At 43.0% G+C, this 14,997-nt stretch overlaps 1 protein-coding gene across 1 annotated transcript; it reads right to left on the bottom strand.

The window, feature by feature from the left end:
* Positions 1 to 407: 407 nt before the first annotated feature.
* Positions 408 to 1,144, bottom strand: LOC123281441 (alpha-defensin 1-like). The gene is made up of 2 exons (XM_044760619.2): positions 973 to 1,144; positions 408 to 589 (listed from the first exon to the last, which is right to left on the bottom strand). Exons 1-2 carry the CDS (start codon positions 1,142 to 1,144, stop codon positions 408 to 410), a joined length of 354 nt encoding a protein of 117 aa, XP_044616554.2.
* Positions 1,145 to 14,997: the final 13,853 nt, after the last annotated feature.

Genomic DNA, 14,997 nt, shown 5'->3' with positions numbered 1-14,997 from the left:
CCACACCACCTTCTCTTACACTTTATAGTTGGATTTCTCATTGGAGGGTCATTATGAATGGATGGAATTTTGTAGATTAACATTGTTGTAATGAACAATCATTTTTATTTTTTCTGCTTTTGTTGTTGTCGTATAATTCTCAAATTTTGCAGCACTGGGAGGTAAAGTCCAGTTAACTTAATGATACCATTCTGGACTGAATTCTCTATACAAGTCAAATGAAGCTATGAACAAGCTCTATGAAAAGCCAAAAAAGAAAAAACAGAAGAAATTGACAAACACACTGCGTTGAATGCTGGAAGTTTATTTTGGAGAGAGAATTGAGAAAAATTGAAGGTACAAAGAGTAAACCCTTTTCCAGGTCTTGAAATAGAATCCTTTGCTGCGTGGGTCTCAATCCACAAAGCTCAGGCAAGACGAGGAGGAGGACGAGGAAAAGGAGGAGGAGGAGGAGGAGGAGGACGAGGAATAGGACGAAGAGGAGGACGACAGCAAACCCCTTTGAGTGGGCCTTTGTTAAAGATCCCTTGTGGCTGAGAAGGTCTTTGGCAGGAGGGGCCGCAGTGGCTCATAAGATCTGGCCTAGAGCCTGTGGAAGGAAGAGGAGGGTCAGGCACAGGGGCAAGGAGGGAGGGCAAAGAGACAGAGCCAGCCTCAAGGGGATATGCAAAGAGGCCAGGTGTCTTCTTACAGTAGGCCAAACCAGTCATGTTAGGGTGGAGAGAATTCACCTTTTCGTCATAGCTCACAAGAAATCTTACTGACTAGGTGTTCGTCATGCAGCTTCCTAATTTTTTCTCTGATCCTACTCTGTCATGTAGATTCTTTCACAACAGTCCACCTCTCAAACTTAGGGTTACTTACTCCTCACCCCACCTCATGCACACACCCAATTTGAGCCCAGCCTCCATGTACTGACAAGTCCCTCTAATTGGCCTGCAGATCCTAACAGCAAACTGGTTGGTCTCTCACCTGCAGCATCTCGAGTGGAGCGTTCGTCCCCTTCAAAGGAGATGGTCATCCCCTGGACGTCGGCTCCAGGCTGGTCCTGAGCAGGAACCTGGTCATCTTTCTCTCCCAGGGGCTGAGCCTGGGCATGGAAGGCCAAGAGGAGAAGGGCAGCGAGGAGGGCGAGGGTCCTCATGACTGTGAGTCACCTGGAGGACAGGGTCCAGATGGGAGAGCAGGAGCCTGAGTGAATGCGGAGCCCAGAGTCAGTCTGTATTTATAGGAGACAGATTGGAGGAAAGAAGGTGTTGTCTTGAAAGTGTGACTAGGTGAAGGTGGGGCGGCCAAAGATCCTCTTGTCGGCCCAGAGTAACTTTGATGTCCTTTTGATCTAGTTGCGCCCCCCTGTCCCCACCCCATGATCCCTCTATTTTCTGGTGTCCATGTTTGTTTTTCAGCTGTCGTGACTAACGCCTCATAGGAACATGATAACCTTCCCTATTTCTCACCTGCCTGAATATTTACCAGTAAAATGTGTGCATACGCCTTATAGGGCATATCAGACCTCAAGAGATGCGGGTGAAAACTTCTAAAATAGTGGCTAACAAAGAACAATAATCAGACGTGTACAAGATTTCTCACTTACACTATCTACTAGATTGCATTTTCACAAATTCTGAGAGAAGATAACTTAAATATAGAATTCTGTGCTGAGGCAATATATAATACCATCTATAGGGACAAATGGTCTGCTTTTGGATGTTCTAGACTCAGGAAATTGTTATGCATGAAGCCCTTTGGGAAAATATTGCTCCAGGATGCACTCAAATCAATTAAATAGAAGATCCAAGTGAGCTGACATGAGAGCAAAGAACTTATTACTAGTCTATCTTTATTAATTTCCCATGAATGTTTGATAAGGCTATATATCTTAAGGCTGTTGTTAAGGAAAGATTAGTAAACAAAGGAGGAAAATTTTTAAAAAAATCATGAATTGTTATTGGGAATCAGAATTCCCAAGAAAATCAACCAGACTTGGGAATTGATCAAGAAAGAAGAGGAGATGGAGATCAGGGATCATGACTAACTCTCACTGTTCACAGGGAAATACTCATTTACGTATAGGTTGAAAAGATATGACGTTTCCCACTGGAAGGATATACCAACAGAATAATCAACATACGGACACAATGGAAGGAAGGATGGAAGGAAGACAATTCATTCTTCCTAAATATGAGAGAAAAAGTCAGGAATCAGAATTAATAGAAAATGTCTGGAAGGTCATTAGCCTGGCCTGCATCCTTTGTCTGTGCTTTCCCCGCTCGCTGAGGGAGGGGCCTTGAGGGCAGGGACCCCATTTGTCTCAGGCCTTTATGTCCTGTGTGTGTGCATCTGGGAAAGTAGGTTTCTGCCCCTCAGTTTCTTCGTCTTCATTGGGTTGTTGTGAGGATAAAATGATAAAGCCATGCAAAATGCTTAGAGCAATGCCTGGTACATGGTCCAAACTCCAGACATGCTCTTATTGCCATTCTATGATTATATCTCCATCACACAATCATATCAAATGATACATCCTACCAGTTAAGATAGTACTCCGTGTAAAGCCAGTGCTAAAAACACATCTGCAACACCCAGGTGTATTAGCAAACGAACTGGATGACCTTGGACTGAAGTACCCGCTTCAATGACTTCAGCTTTCACTGTGCAGTCCTCCTCTGCCTGGGGCCCTGCAGCAGCAGGTTTAGTCTCCTCTCTATTCCCCCTGCCTTCCTGTCCTTCATGGAACATTCCTGAGCTTGGCATATGGAGTCCCACTATTCCCTCCCAGTCTGTATCCCTGTGACGTGTTCTCTCTTGATCTTTAGAGATGATGCTGGGGCAATTTGGGAAAGCTTGGTTTCAGTTTCAAGCTTTCTGTGTGGATTCTGTCCTGTGCTTGATCACCCAGTGTCCTTATTTATTGAAGAATGCTTTCTTCAAAGATTGGCCTTGAGCTCACATCTGTTGCCAATCTTGGTTTTTCTTCTTCTCCCCAAAGCCCCCCAGTACATAGCTGTATCTTCTAGTAGTAGGTCCTTCTGGTTGAGCTATGTGGGATGCCGTCTCGGCATGCCTTGATGAGCAGTGCTAGTTCGGTGTCCAGGATCCGAACCGGCCAAACCCTGAGCCACAGAAGCTGAATGTGGACCTAACCACTCAGCCACAGGGCTGGCCCCTATTGAATAAAATTTTCTTTTCAGCCTCTCTTCATCCTTCTGCAGCCCAGAAATTTCTTGCTTTCTTGGGAAATCTATAAAGAGATGGGAGTTTTCAAAAATCACTTTCTAGTCCCCAGTGTAACAGGTGGAGCTCAGCATTGACCTTGAACCAGAGCATGCCTGGGGGCCCATTTGCCTGCTTTGGACAAGGACTCACTGGACCCGCTCATGGCTCAGCCTAGAACACAGGGTGACTGCCGGGGTCCAGCCTCGGCAGAGTCAGGTTCCCGCGGGAGAGACGGCGTCGGCGAAAGTGTAAGTGCTAGACGTGAGACTCGAAGCAGTTGTAAGCGAGTCCAATTTACTTCAGGGACAGGGTACACTTATATAGGAAAAAACCCCACGAGGTGGTCTAACTATTGTCGTCATGGGAATAATAGATGAGGGGCAGTGCGTGACTAAAGGTAATAATCAAAGGTGGTTATCTACATCCAGATTTGCAGCATACATATCGATTGTTTAGGAAGAGGTTACATAGTTTCAGGGTCTTCAAAGAAGTTAGGAGGACAGCGAGTATATAATTAACGGACTATAGACCCCCTCATCCTTGGGGGCTGCTGTTTGTTCTTTGAGATATGTTTATTGCTAGTTCTGCCTGTTTTTACAAGGCTTCCAGGACAGAGGGAATACGTTAATCAGTAATAGGCTTTAGAAAGGAGGACAAAGGATTCTGCTTAAAGAATTATGTTCCCTGGAGAAGTGCCTTGCACGATTCTCCTTCCATTGCCAGACCTTGTCACAATACAATGGCAGCTAGATTGGGGGAATGCTTCCCACAGGCGACTTGCCGCCCAGCATCTTTTTCCTAGATTTCTTTCTGGGAGAAGTATTTCTAGAAAATTCTACTGACATTCTGGGAAATGATTGTATACTTTTAATGTGTTTCTATGGAATAATTTAGAACAAAATAACTTTCTTTTTGTCTTTCTTGTTTTGTTTACTGTATCAACTCACCATTGACTATTGTCCTTTGACTTCAAACTCACTGCCATTTACAATAACGCCTAAAGAAACGTTTTTCTTGTCTTTATTCTGAGTCTGATCCAGCTTCTGCCAACTTGAGGGCCAGGACAAACACCGTGCACACATCTGTAACGTGGAAATCCGCGGAAAGAGGGAATGAATTCCCCTGAGCCATGAGTTTAGAATTTAACATGGAGTGAACCTGCCCATGCTGAAAAGTATGGTGCAAGTGAAGGAGCCTGAAGGGAAATAAATTCTTGATATCTTAAGGCATCAATAGATCTGGTTTGGGAGGAAGGTTTTGTGTCCCAGGCTATTCCAGAGAGCAGATGATGCTGCGAGGTCCCGTTTACTGCTGGTGACCGTAAGCAGATGGGGAGAAGGAAAGGCAATATGGGCCTTTGTCAACACGCATAGGTGGTGTTGAAGGGGAGCCGTGGGATCAGAGAGCTATCAAAGGTCTGGTCAACAAACGCGTAGCCTAGGAGCACACAGACATCTCATTTTAGGACAGAGGTTTCTCCGTGGCTCATCACCCCCTGCTCCTGCTCCCCTCAGACTTGTATCCACACAGGGCTGGAGGACTCTCGCTCCCCAGGGAAGCCCAGGCTCCCGTCGCCCTCCTGGGTGCTCTCCCCACTCAGGAGGCTCCCAGCCACGAGGACCCCCTGCCTGTTGGCTCTCTGTGTCTGCTTCATCTTCAGTCCATTTCTCCCTCCACTAGTCTGAAACACCTCCATGTCTAGCCACATGAGAGTTAGAAAACAGACCATAGAAATTGATACATTGTAGGTACAGCTTCCTTAGAGAATGTGCTATGCGTTGACTACTTGAAACATGTTTTTTCCAGATGAAAAATCTATGAAAATGTTGCAGGAGTTGGTAGCGCTGACAAAAATGATTGTGTTAACTCATTCTATATAAATGTCAGACCCTTCTTTTTATTTTTCCATTTTAAAAAATTTACTATTATTACACTTCTCACAGGAATGACTGATTGTTAATTAATGAGACGTCAGAGAGCAAAAGGGAGGAAAACAGTGAAACACCTAAACATTCTGACAAACTGACATAAATGGTTAGATACTCAGATAAGATGAGGAAGCCTCTCAGTCCAATGTTCTCATTTTCTAGTGATGTCATAGCTGGTTTGTGGCACATTAGGACTGCAGATCCCCACAGCACACCGTCTGGTGTTTCACTTTAAGCCTCTTGAGTAGAGCGTTCATACTCTGCATAGGAGATTGTATGTCCCAGATCTCGGGCCTAGCCTGGTCCTCGGGAGGAACCTGGTCAGCTCTCTCTTCCAAGGGCTTAGCCTGGACCTGGAGGGCCAAGAAGAGAAGGGCAGTGAGGAGGGCGAGCATCCTCACGGCTGTGAGTCACCTGGAAGTGAATGTCTGGATGGGAGAGCAGGAGCCTGAGTTGAGTGGGGAGTCCAGAGTCACCTGTATTCATAGGTCTGAGAGGAGGAGGCTCAGAGACACACAGCACAGTGTGAGAAGGGCGGCATTTGCCTGGGGGATGGGGCCCAGGTCGCTGTGCCCTCCAATCTCTCTGATGCTCCTCTGTTTCAGGAGATTTTGTCAAGCACGAGGCTGTGTGTTTAGTGTTTGCACTTGTTTCAATCTGCAATGATGATAATAAGAAGCCTGGTCTATTTTCTATTTCCATCTGCTTGAATATTTATCTTTTAATGTTCAAAAAAACAAGAAACAGTGTTTTCATTCAAGAAGTTCAGGGAACTAATCCTTCCCCTTTTCTGAATGGGCTCTGCTTTTCTCTGCAGATCTAGACGGTGTGATCAGACCTGGACTCCAGTGGAGCAGAAGGTTAATGGAATACAGGATTCAGGGGCATTACTGCCTTAAGAAGGAAGGTTTTGGGGTTCTGAGATGAGTAGGCTCCTGGATTGGAGAAGACAATGACTTAGCAGGCTCAGGGGACATGAGCTGAGTGGGATTCCAGTTAAAATGTTGGTGAGACAAAGCCAAAAATCAGATTTATTTCAAGAAGCCAGTAAGCTCTAAACACATCATTTAAAATGCACATCAGTTACACCTCTCCACCTTGAGAAATATGAAAGGCAATGATACCCCCCCAACCACTCCTAAAATCTATGTTTTTTTCAATTTAAAATATTTGAATTCATGCCCAAGGCACAAAATTCAAAACAGAGAGGAGTAATGAGAACAAATAGAAATCTCTCCTCTCCCTATTCCAGTCCTCAGATGTTCTCCAGGAAATCCCCACTATTAACACAGCTTTTTGTAGTTTGCTTTATTCATGTAATGCTTTAGCTTGAACACTTTTATATCAATGCATACAGAACTCTATCAAAATTTTTTTTTTTGGTCAGGAAGATTGGCCCTGAGCTAACAATTGTGCCAATTGTCCCCTATTTTGATGTGTGACGCTACCAGAACATGGCCTGAAGAGCCGTTTACAGGTCTGCCTCTGGGATCCAAACCTCCGAACTCTGGACAGGTGAAGCAGAAAGCATGAAATTGACCAGTATGCTACTGGACTGGTCCCCATCATTGTTTTTAATAGCTTTATGCTATCCTGTTTTCTACGCCATCTGTTATTTTCTTATTGACAAAATGTTGTTATTTTGCTACAATTTGGTTGTTTCTAAACTTTTGCAGTTACAAAAAACACTGCATTGAGTATATTTTTATATAAATCATCTTTCTTAGATGACTACATCTTTTAGATAAATTTCTAGAAGTAGAATTGCTGGGTTGAAGAACATGTTTACACATTTACAGATGTTACTCCATTGTCCTCTGGGGAGGTTGTCCCAACAGCGCTCACACAAATACACCAGCCCGGATGCTCCCCGCCCACAGTGGAGTGGAGCCCTGGGATTATCATCCTTTCTCCCTGCTGAGAATCTAGGCAGTGATGCACTTGCTCAAAATATGTGATGTCCCAGAACCACTTTCTGCTCAGAGTGGCCCCTAAACACAGTCTGACCAATAAAATGTCATCCCTCGGAAGGGCACTCTTTTAAAATAATAAAACAAATCATTCTTATTTTTTTGCCTCTGTTGTTATGCGATTGTTTTATATTCTCCTCTCTCCCTCTGCTTGGATGACAGAAGCACTTTGACCTTCAACAGCTGTATTTTGACCATGTAGAGGATGGTTACTCCATGTGGATGCTGGACCAGGTGCACAGGAGATGCTGGGAGCTTGAGGCCATAGCTGAGCCACCTCACCCTTCCTGGACTCCCTGCCTTCAGATTGTTGTGACTTGGGAAAAAGCTCTTTTTTCTTTCTCAAGCCACTAGTTGTTGGCTTCCTGGTGTTTTTGGATGAAAGTAATTGATACAACTATTTTTGGTCTTTCCCAATCTAATAAGTAGAATTTGGATCCCATTGTCATTGGTTTGCATTTCTCTCAAGAATCAGGCAACATGTTTTCACGTCTGAGACGTATTTGTATTTATTTTTTCTGAAATGTCCTTTTTTTTTTTTTGCTTGTTTTAGGAAACAGAATTTTTGACCTATTTATTTCTATTGTTTGTAGGAGCTGTTTGTAAATTTAAGAAATTAGCTCTTTGATATAAGTATTGGAAATCTTTTCCAGAGCTTATCATTTTGGATTTTCTTTTTCTTTTTTGCTGTGTAGAAACTTTGAATTTTCGTGTCATTTAAAACATTCTTTCATGATTTTTGAGTTTTGTGCCTTCCCCACTTAAATCTGTAAAACTCAGTCTGCCACGTGTAGTGGAGGATCATGATTTTTCTCTCATCCTACTATATTTTTACCTGTTTAATTCATATTCCCCCCAACAATCTACCTCTCAAACTCAGAGTTACCTATTCCTCACTCTCTCTCATCCACACATCCAATTTGAGCCCGGTGTCCTTGTACTGAAAAGTCCCACTAATGGGCCTGCAGATCCTAACAGCAAGCTGGCTCGTCTCTCTCCTGAAGCGTCTCGAGTGGAACGTTCATCCCCTGCAAAGGAAATGGTCAAGTCCTGGACCTCAGCCCCAGTCTGGTCCAGGGCAGGAACCTGGTCATCTCTCTCTCCCAGGGTCACAGCCTGGGTCTGATAGGCCAAGAGAAGAAGGGCAGCGAGGAGGGCGAGGGTCCTCATGGTTGTGAGTCACCTGGAGGACAGGGTCCAGATGGGAGAGCAGGAGCCTGAGTGAATGCGGAGCCCAGAGTCAGCCTGTATTTAAAGCAGACAGATTGGAGGAAAGAAGGTGTTGCCTTGAATATGTGACTAGGTGAGGACGGGGTGGCTTAAGGTCCTCCTAGCACCTCAGAGTCACTTTGATGTCCTTTTGATCTAGCTGTCCTTCTCGCGTCATGCATCTGTTTGCATTGTGTCCATGTTTGCTTTTCACATGTCATGATAGATGCCCTATAGGTACATGATAACCTTCCCTATTTCTCATCTGCCTGAATGTTTACCTGTGAAAGTGTGTGCGTGTGTGTTATAGGGCATCTCAGACATCAAGAGAAGCTGGTAAAACTTCTATAAAGGAGGCTAATGTAAGGCAATAATAAGACCTGCATGAGATTTCTCACTTGCCATATTGGATACTGGATTGCATTTTCACATTTCTGAGAGAAAATAACTGGAATGCAGAATCCTATGCTGAGATAATATACAATATCATTTATAGGGACAAATGCTCTGTTTGTGGATATTCGAGACTCAGGAAATAGCTATGTGTGAATCCTTTGGAAAAATATTGCTCAAAGCAATGCTCCGACAAATGAATAAAAGATCCAAGTGAGAAGACATAGGATTAAAGAAACAGAATAAAAAAGACTCAGTAAAACTTCTTTGTAATCTGTTTTAATTAATTTTCCGTGAATGATTGATAAGACTGTACATCTTAAGCCTGTTGTTAAGAAAAACCTATTAAATGAAGGAAAATAAAAAGAAAATATGTTACCATTTGGAATACAAAATCCCAAGAAATTAATCAAGACATGGAAATTGATCAAGCAAAAAGAGAAGATGGGGATCATGGATAATGACCAACACTTAATATTCAAAGGGAAATGCTCAGTTAAGTATATGTTTAAAAGATGTAATGTTTGCCACTAGAAGGATGTCTCAATAGAATAATTAACAAAACAAACACAATGGAAGGAGGGAAGAAAAGAGGACAACTTATTTTTCATAATTAAGAAAGAAAAAGTCAGGAATGAGAGAACTAGAAGAAAATGCCAGAAATCTGTCAGGAAGACCATTAGCCTGGCCCGCTTCTTGTTTATCTTCTGTCCCCACTCTCTGAAGGAGAGCCCTGGAGGGCTGGGACCCATCTGCCTGGGCCTTTGTGTCCTGTGTGTGTGTGCATCTGGGAAGTTACTTTTCTGTCCCTCAGTTTCTTCATCTTCATTGGGTTGTTGTGAGGATAAAATGATACAGCCATGCAAAGCACTTAGAGCAACGCCAAGCACGTGGTAAAAACTCCATAAATGCTTACTGTTATTTTCTGATTTTTATCATCATCACACAATCATATCAAACGATACATGCTAAGCACTTAGGATAATGCTTGGTGTAAAGTAGGCGCTAAAAACATCCCTGCAACACCCGTGTAATTCGCAAATGCACTGGATGACCTTGCACTGAATTTCCGGCATCAATGACTTCAGCTTTCACTGTGCAGTCTTTGCTCCACCTGGGGGCCGTTGGGCACCAGGTGTAACATCCTCTCTGTTCTCCCTGCCTTACTGTCCCTCCTGAACATTCCTGAGCTTGGCATGTGTAGTTCCACTATTGCCTCCCAATCTGCCTCCCTCTGGCATTTTCTCTCTCTCTATCCATAGAGATGACTGCGGGGCAATTTAGGAAATCTTTGTTCCAGTTTTAATCTTTTTGTGTGGAATCTGTCATACGTTTATCCCCCAGGGTCCTCAATTATTGGAGAAAATTTTATCTCTAGCCTCTCTTGATCCATTCTCAGGCCCCAAATTACTCACATTAGTGGAAAATCTGGAAAGAGAATGGATGGTTTAAAAAATCACCATCCAGTCTCTGGAGTAACAAGCAGAGCTGGGCATTGCCTGTGCCCCAGAACAAGCCTGGGAGCCCATTTGTCTGTTTGGGACCAGGACCCCCTTGATTTCTTCACTGCTCAGCCTAGAACACAGGGTGACCCTGTTGCTGATCATCCATTTTTTAGGTTTCTTTCTAGCAGGAGTATTTCCAGAAAATTCTAGTCCTATTATGGGAAATGATCATGGAATTTTTGTGTTTGTAAACAGAATTTAGAATCAAACATCTTTCCTTTTGCCTTGTTTTTTTTCTTATTCTACCAAATCACCATTGACAATTGTCCATTGACTTCAAAACTGCTGTCATTTACAATAAAGTATGATGAAACATTTTTTTCTCTTCACTCTGTGTCTGAACCAGTCTCTCCTACCTTCAGGGCCACAACATGGAAATGCGCGGAGAGAGGGCATGAATTTCCCTGACCTAGGAGCTCAGAATTTAACATGTGGATGAGCTTGACCATGCTGAAAAGCATGGTGCAAGGGAATGAGCCCGAAAGAAAATGAATACTTGATATCTTAAAACATCAATAGATCTGGTGTTGGAGAAATGCTTTGTGTTCCAGGCTATTCCAAAGAGCAGGGGATGCTAAGAGGTGCTGGATACCGCTGGTGATAGTCAAGCAGATGGAGAGCAGGGAGGGCAACATGCGCCTTTGTTAACAAGAACAGCAGGTGTTGAAGGGGAGCCGCTGGATCAGAGAGTATCAAAGGTCTGGCCATCAAATGGCGAGCACAGCAGCACACAGATGTCACCTTTTAGGACGGAGCCTTCTGTGCAGCTCATCACCCTCTGCTCCTGCTCCCTTCAGACTTATATCCCCACGGGGCTGGATGCCTCTCACTCCCCAGGGAAGCCCAGGCTCCCGTCTCCCTCCTGGGTGTCTCCCCCCTCAGGAGGCTCCTGGCCCCAAGGACCCCCTGCCTCTTGGCTTTCTCTGTCTACTTCATCTTCCGTCCACCTCCCCCTGCACTCACCTGAGACACTTTCATGTCTAGCCACAGGAGATGCAGGAAACTTGGTGCAGTGCTTATTTACATGGTGAAGCAAAATTACCATGGCTGAATAAACCAGGGATTAGGGCCATTTGTTTCTCACCTAATTGTCATTTAAACCAACTATTTTGTTCACACTGTGCCTGCCTCTCTCTGTATTTAAGCGCATTGTCTGCTTCCAGCAAGTGCAGAGTCAACACGGTAGGATGACTCATTTTCCAGGCAGGTCCCTCCAGCTTCAGAAAGTAAGAAGTCCCTTGTCTGTAACAGATGAGATGAAGAGAATATCTCCTCTCCCCTCCTCCTCGTTCCTCTCTGCCATCTGGCCTTCAGCATAACAGCCAACGTTGTTCTTTGTTTGTTTTTTTTTTTTTTTAGTATGAATTCTATGTTCTGGGGAAATTTCGTCTTCTCCAAGAAGCACTCATTGAGTTCATTCTAATTTGGGGCCCTAGAGGGAGCTAGAAATGCCCTCTATGATGTCATGCAAGGAGGAGCTTCTCCCCTTCTCCCCATGCAGGCAAGCCTCAGAGGAAGGGTGGATGAGAGAAGTGAAGTGAAAGGCTCCCCACACACTTTCAGGGTGCACTGCAGGGGTTCCTAGCCCAGAGAAGGCAGGGAGGATGCCCAGAGGTGGTGGAGGCAGCTCAGGAATGCAGATCATATCGTGTGCTTTCCACTCACTCTGGGCATGTGCACATGGATAAAGTCTTACAGAAGTGAACACTGGTGGATTTCTTGAAGGGGAAAAATGAATTACAAAGCTTGGGGTTTGTCTGGGGGGGGTCAGAGCACTCCTGTTAGGACAGTAATAATGTTTATGGTGCCATTCTTATACATCTACTTCACTTTCTGGGGCTGACTCTCAGCTTGACAACTTTGCAGAAAGAACGTGATGATGATGGCATATGGCACAAGAATCTGCAGAAAGATTGTCAGGAGAAATATCCTGCCTGCTCACTATGTCAGCACGGCTTGTTTTTGTCCTGATAACCTTGCTGGGTCCAGCTACAGGTATGAGGATGAAGACCAGCCCTGGCATCAGAATTTGATGTCTGGCAACCACAGGTAGCAGTAGGCCTAGCAAAGGGTAAAGTTACAAGTATACACAGTAATGGAATCTTCCCAGCTCCTCACAGCCTTGGAAAATTCAGGCAAACCTGGTGGCAGGAAACCCAGGAAGTTAGTGTTGGGGTTCTCCAACAGTGAGCAGCAGGAACCTGGTCACTGAGCTGCTGTCCAGACTGGGCCTACAGTGTGGAAAGGCGAAATAGCAGGCGTAAAGAAAGGCTCAGATTTCAATACACCATGGAAAAGATCTGAGAGTGACCTTGAGGGCTGGTTTGGGGGTGGAAATGATTTTGAATTCCAATATTTTGGGTCTGAAATTTTTAAAAATAATTTCTAGACAATACTTTTTATTACAAGGGAAATAAATGCAAACAATAATTTAACCTTAAATGAAACCATTAGATAACCCAGTGGATAAGTTAAGAAAAAAAGGAATTTTATATTCCTTCCACAAATGGTTTTTGAGTTTCTGGTTACTACTACATTCCAACCACAGTTGTAAGCATGGGGGAAATCAGATAACACACAAGACAGAAATCCCTGCAACACAGGGCTCATTTCCCAATGTCTGAGAGAGTGACAAGAATAAAAAACTAGTTAAATGGTGCAACAGTCTGAGGGGCAGAATTGTGTCCTCCAGAATTCATAATGTTGACTCCTGAAGCCCCAGTACCTCAGAATTTGACCGTATTTTAAGATCGGGTCTTCACAGAGGTGATTAAGTTAAAATGAGGCCTTTAGAGTGAGCCCTAATCCAATCTGACTGTGTCCTTACGAGAAGAGGGAATTGGGACACACAAAGGGACGTAGGAGCACAAAGCAAAGACCAGGTAAGGACACAGCGGGTAGGGAGGCCGTCTGCAAGCCCAGGAGAGAGGCCTCAGGAGTAACCAACCCTTCGACACTTTGATTCCGATCTTCTCCAGAATTGTGAGAAATAAATTTCTGTTCTTTAAGGCACTCAGTCTGTGGTATTTTGTTATGGCAGCCTTAGAAATGTAATACAAACAGTTCATAAGATGTTAAGAGCCATGAAGAACATTAAAACAAAGTAAAGGGCATGGGTGGGGAGAAGGCAGACCATGCACATCTCTGGGGGAAGAGCATTCCATGCAGAGAGTGCCAGGGTCCACGGTGGGGAGCTAGGAGAATGCAGTTACAGCTGGTGGGGCAGTGCCTGTATAGGCAGAGGTGTGTGTGTAAAGATTTTGGATTTACTTTGGGTGAATTAGTTTTTCTAATTAATGAAAATCCTGTTGGTTTTCTTTGTTGGGTTTGTGTGATAGATGGATAGGTAGATAGATAGATAGGTAGATAGATAGATATTAAATTTAGGAAAATTTGACTATCAAAATAATGTTGGGTTTCTCAATCTCTGAATGTGGTACCCCTTTACATGTGTTAAAATCTTATTTTTTCTCTCTAAATTTTGAAAGTTTTATTCATACAACTCTTACACACCCAGTAAGTCTTTCTATTTTCTTTACTTGTTGATATCGTAAAGGATATCTTTTCTCCATTATAATTTTAAGTAGTTTAGCTTTTTTTTCCCCTATTGGTTCCCTATAAGGAGCAATGATATGATTAACAATTTTCACTTCCTCACCCCTGCCCTTTACTACCCAATTTTAGTTGTGAATATCCCTTTTCTTTTACTTAAGTATGTGTTAATTGATTTGTCATATTTAAATGATTTCTTTTTGATTTCCAAATATAAAAGCAGAGGGGAAAAGTATCAACTGACATTTTCACCACCCTTTCTTCCCCTTCCTTCCCATCATTCGTTAGTTGTGCAATTTTCCATTTTTGTTATTTGTAGCATTTACATTGGGTTCTGTATCCATCATCATTCCATTTCTCTCTTTAGTTCTACTTTAAATCAGTTTCATATTCATTCCCAATACTTGTATCATGGACCACATCTTTCTTGCCATTGGCTGAAATTAGTTCTCTAGCTTTTTTTGTTCCCCCGGGAGAGCTCCTCACTGGAGCCATGTTCCCTAAGTGCCTTCATGTTTGAAAATGGCTGTTGCCTTTATAACAGAAGGATAGTTGTTTGAGTAAAAAATTATGGCGTCACATCTCCTGTTCTTGATGGCTTTGCTGGAATTGCTCATTGTCTTCTAGTTTTGAAGGTTATTTTGCATGTCTGAGCCTTCCTGATATTATAGGCAACTGGACTGTTTTTCCTTATTATTCCAAAGATTCTTTCTATTAAAAATCCAGAAATTTTATTGAAACATTAAGATAGAGTTTGTTATTGATTATTATGTGTCAAATTTTCTTAGGACACTACTACTTTAATTTAGTAGATTAGAACCTTATTATTATTTGACTGTTCTTTTAAAAACTGTATATTTAAATTTTTCCCAGTTACCTCTTACCAGTCATATAAATGCTGAATCTGTTTTGTGTCCACCACATCAATCATTTCTGCCCCCGCTCTTCCACATCAACTTTGACTTATCTCTATGACATTTACTCACTTCACTTCATCCAGTCCTTATTGTTCCCATCTCTGTTTTCAGAAATGTGCAACCTCATTCGTGTGCCCCTAAATGGGCCTTCAATTTTGTCATGGTTTATTTTCTTCTTTCACTTCCTACTATGGTTCTATGAATTCAGGTTTCTTCTCCTTTTTGACCTCAAAATATCTTTTCTGAGTTAATACATCTATGATTTGCATTCTGTCTCTGTTTCAAAAAATGTGATTCTTTCATCATCATT

The sequence above is a fragment of the Equus asinus genome, chromosome 27 (genome assembly GCF_041296235.1).
Source record: "Equus asinus isolate D_3611 breed Donkey chromosome 27, EquAss-T2T_v2, whole genome shotgun sequence".
Taxonomy (NCBI): domain Eukaryota; kingdom Metazoa; phylum Chordata; class Mammalia; order Perissodactyla; family Equidae; genus Equus; species Equus asinus.
Note: the sequence above shows the minus strand (reverse complement) of the source record. Positions and strands in the feature narration are given on the sequence as shown.